Genomic DNA, 3,152 nt, shown 5'->3' with positions numbered 1-3,152 from the left:
AATAATAATAATAATAATAATAATAATAGTAATAATAGTAATAATAATAATAATAATAATAATAATAGTAATAATAGTAATAATAATAATAATAATAATAATAATAATAATAATAGTAATAATAGTAATAGTAATAGTAATAATAATAATAATAATAATAATAGTATAATAGTAATAGTAATAATCATAATAATAATAATAGTAATAATAGTAATAATAGTAATAGTAATAATAATAATAATAATAATAGTATAATAGTAATAATAACAATAATAATAATAATAATAATAATAATAATAATAATAATAATAATAATAATAATAATAATAATAATAGGCACAAAGCTACAACAGTGGAACAGAATAGGCCTACTCCAAGCTGAGCCACAAAATACAAGGGTATAAAATATACCACGGAATCAAATTAAATCAAAAGGTAGCTGCCTGGTCATCTGTTGCTAGGGTCGCTGTGGGAGGTGTAGAGGTGAAGAGGTGGATAGGAGTAGATGTATAGATGTGGAGAGGTGGAGATGTGGAGAGGTGTAGATGTATAGATGTGGAGAAGTGGAGATGTGGAGAGGTGTAGATGTATAGATGTGGAGAGGTGGAGATGTGGAGAGGTGTAGATGTATAGATGTGGAGAGGTGGAGATGTGGAGAGGTGTAGATGTATAGATGTGGAGAGGTGGAGATGTGGAGAGGTGTAGATGTATAGATGTGGAGAGGTGGAGATGTGGAGAGGTGTAGATGTATAGATGTGGAGAGGTGGAGATGTGGAGAGGTGTAGATGTATAGATGTGGAGAGGTGGAGATGTGGAGAGGTGTAGATGTATAGATGTGGAGAGGTGGAGATGTGGAGAGGTGTAGATGTATAGATGTGGAGAGGTGGAGATGTGGAGAGGTGCAGTGGAGCTGCTACTACTTCTTTCAGGTCCAGTTTCATGGTTTTCTGTGAAGGATTCGTAAAGAAACCCTAAATGAGCTTTGGTGTTACAAGCTAACGTCTGGACTGAGGGCAACATGGGGGCGACATGGGGGCTGTTGGCAGTTGTCTGTTATGCTTCAGTGAGATGGAGACCCCCCCTTCCTGGCTTTGGTACGCCGTTAACAGTTGACAGAGAACAACAAGCCACGGGGACATCGATCGGTGGACTCTGCGTGTCTATTAATCGTCATGTTGTCCTTGGGTCAAGTTGACCTGTTTTCAGGTAATTATAATTTATAAGCGGTCGAAGATGGATGGATGGATAATTTTTTTATATCTTAAAAAAAAAAAACTACAAAGAGGCTGCAGATGCAATACACCACCATGTACAAGAACTGGAGGCAGCGTGCCCAGAAACCCCTAAACCTGGTCTGGGTGACTTTAATGGCTGCTCCTCGTCATCTGCACTACCCCACTATCAGCAATCTGCGTTACGTTAACATGAAACATGCCTACAAAGCAGTCAACAACCCACCGATTGTTACGAGTAGAAACTGGTTGAGCCCAAACGCAAAACAAAAAGAAGACCAGAATGGACTGCAAATAATGCATTTGGCTTAAATAGCTTGAATGTAACACCACGTAACACTAAATTATTAACTTTAGTTTTACAGTTATTTTGGGAATTTATGGCCAATAAACCTCATTTTATATAGGGCTGGAGAAAAGAGACAAAGACGTGGAGAGATGTTCATGAAAAAACCTTGAAAACGTGAAAAAAGGCGAGAAAATCTTTGGAAAAATCTGATTAATAAAATAAACACAGAGTTAAAATAATGTGTTATTATAATGTTTTGTGTGTTATCTTGTTTTTGTGTGTAATTAGTCTGTTTTGTTATTTTTCTTTCTCCCGGTGACGTGTCTGAGTGACGCTGATGGAGGTGTGAAGGGAAAATGTATTTTTACTCTCCTGATGATGATGATGATGATGATGATGATGATGATGATGATGATGATGATGATGATGAGGATGATGATGAGGATGAGGAGATGACAGCGTCCAGGCGGAAAATAAGACTTCCGCTCGGCACACGCAGCCTTCAAAATAAAAGCCAAACACCTGTCTTAATTCCTTACATTTGTTTTTATTTATGTAGCCTGTTGGTGGTTCGAGGACTTCAACGTGTTTGTTTGTCTTTTTCAACATGTGAAAAATAAATACAAATAAACGTTTCTTTTTTTTAATTCTCAAAAAAATGTATTACACTTTGAACATTTAAATATTTTTATGAATTTCTTTAAGTTTAAAAAATGCTTAATTTTTATTTCGACTCCTTTCTCAACATTCTTGACTCCAGTTTTATGTTTCTGTTTCTTTATTTTGGATGTTTTACTTTAATTTACACACATTCATCTTAATAAACACAAGATGATGATGATGTTATGGAGACAATCTGTAAACCCTCAGAGGGACTGGATCTGGACTTTTTCCCAATTTTTCCCCTTTTGTCTCTTTTTTCAAGTTTTCTTGCCCAATCAGTGTCCGTAAACTCGTGGTACTAAAACGGCAGAGCGCATGCGCACACAACAGGGTGTTCAACGCACCCCCCCATTCATTTTTAAGACACTAATGCTGCGCTTAGTCCCTTTGAAATATGTTGTTCCAGATTTTAATTTCTTTTCTTCGGATCTGATTAGGAAGGTTATTGCTTTTAGATCTTAATGTGTTTTTACACTATTTGTATGTATCTGCTTTAATGGTTATTTTTTAATGAATACAGTTTTTTGTTTTTTTTAAATGGGTATGATTTTATGTTGGTTTATAGCAATCCGGGATTTATTTTGAAAATCAATCGAGCGGAAGTCTTGTTTCCTGTTTGTGCCGGCATGCTGATGATGGTGATGGTGATGGAGGGAGGAGGAAGAGGAGGGCTGATGTGTTTCTGATGATGCTGATGATGCTGTGAGTCAGACAGCGGAGGGTTCAGGATGGTCACAGCCGCTCCAGAGTAACAAACCCCGGACACACGGAGACCTACGACCCGCTGCGGAGACACGGTGAGTCCGCAGACATCACGCCGACACTCGCGCACTGACGGCGGGCAGCGGACACACAGCAGCCCGGCGGCAGAACTCCGCGGTCGGCCTGAGTCCTCCGATCGGTCCGGTGCCGCCGGACGGAGGTTCTCATTTCAACACTGTTGTGTGCATGTGCGTGTGCGTGTGTGT

The 3,152-nt window shown here is 38.4% G+C and overlaps 2 protein-coding genes across 3 annotated transcripts in view; one reads left to right on the top strand and one right to left on the bottom strand.

The window, feature by feature from the left end:
- The window catches only part of LOC117950776 (macrophage mannose receptor 1-like), a 13,847-nt gene that overhangs the window by 8,987 nt on the left and 1,708 nt on the right, over window positions 1-3,152 (bottom strand). Inside the window, exon 2 of the mRNA XM_034882116.1 lies at window positions 2,807-2,968. Coding sequence (XP_034738007.1) covers window positions 2,807-2,968 — 162 coding nt within the window. The remainder of the gene's footprint in view (window positions 1-2,806; window positions 2,969-3,152) is intronic.
- Window positions 2,787-3,152, top strand: part of LOC117950745 (GTP-binding protein Di-Ras1-like) — a 5,355-nt gene continuing 4,989 nt past the window's right edge. Inside the window, exon 1 of one of the 2 annotated variants that reach the window (XM_034882084.1) lies at window positions 2,787-2,981. The gene's annotated coding sequence lies outside the window, so the exon portion shown is untranslated. The remainder of the gene's footprint in view (window positions 2,982-3,152) is intronic. The other variant, XM_034882083.1, reaches the window with a different exon arrangement.

This window comes from Etheostoma cragini, chromosome 9 (genome assembly GCF_013103735.1).
Source record: "Etheostoma cragini isolate CJK2018 chromosome 9, CSU_Ecrag_1.0, whole genome shotgun sequence".
Lineage (NCBI taxonomy): Eukaryota > Metazoa > Chordata > Actinopteri > Perciformes > Percidae > Etheostoma > Etheostoma cragini.
The sequence above is the reverse complement of the archived record's forward strand: the minus strand, read 5'-3'. Positions and strand labels throughout refer to the sequence as shown.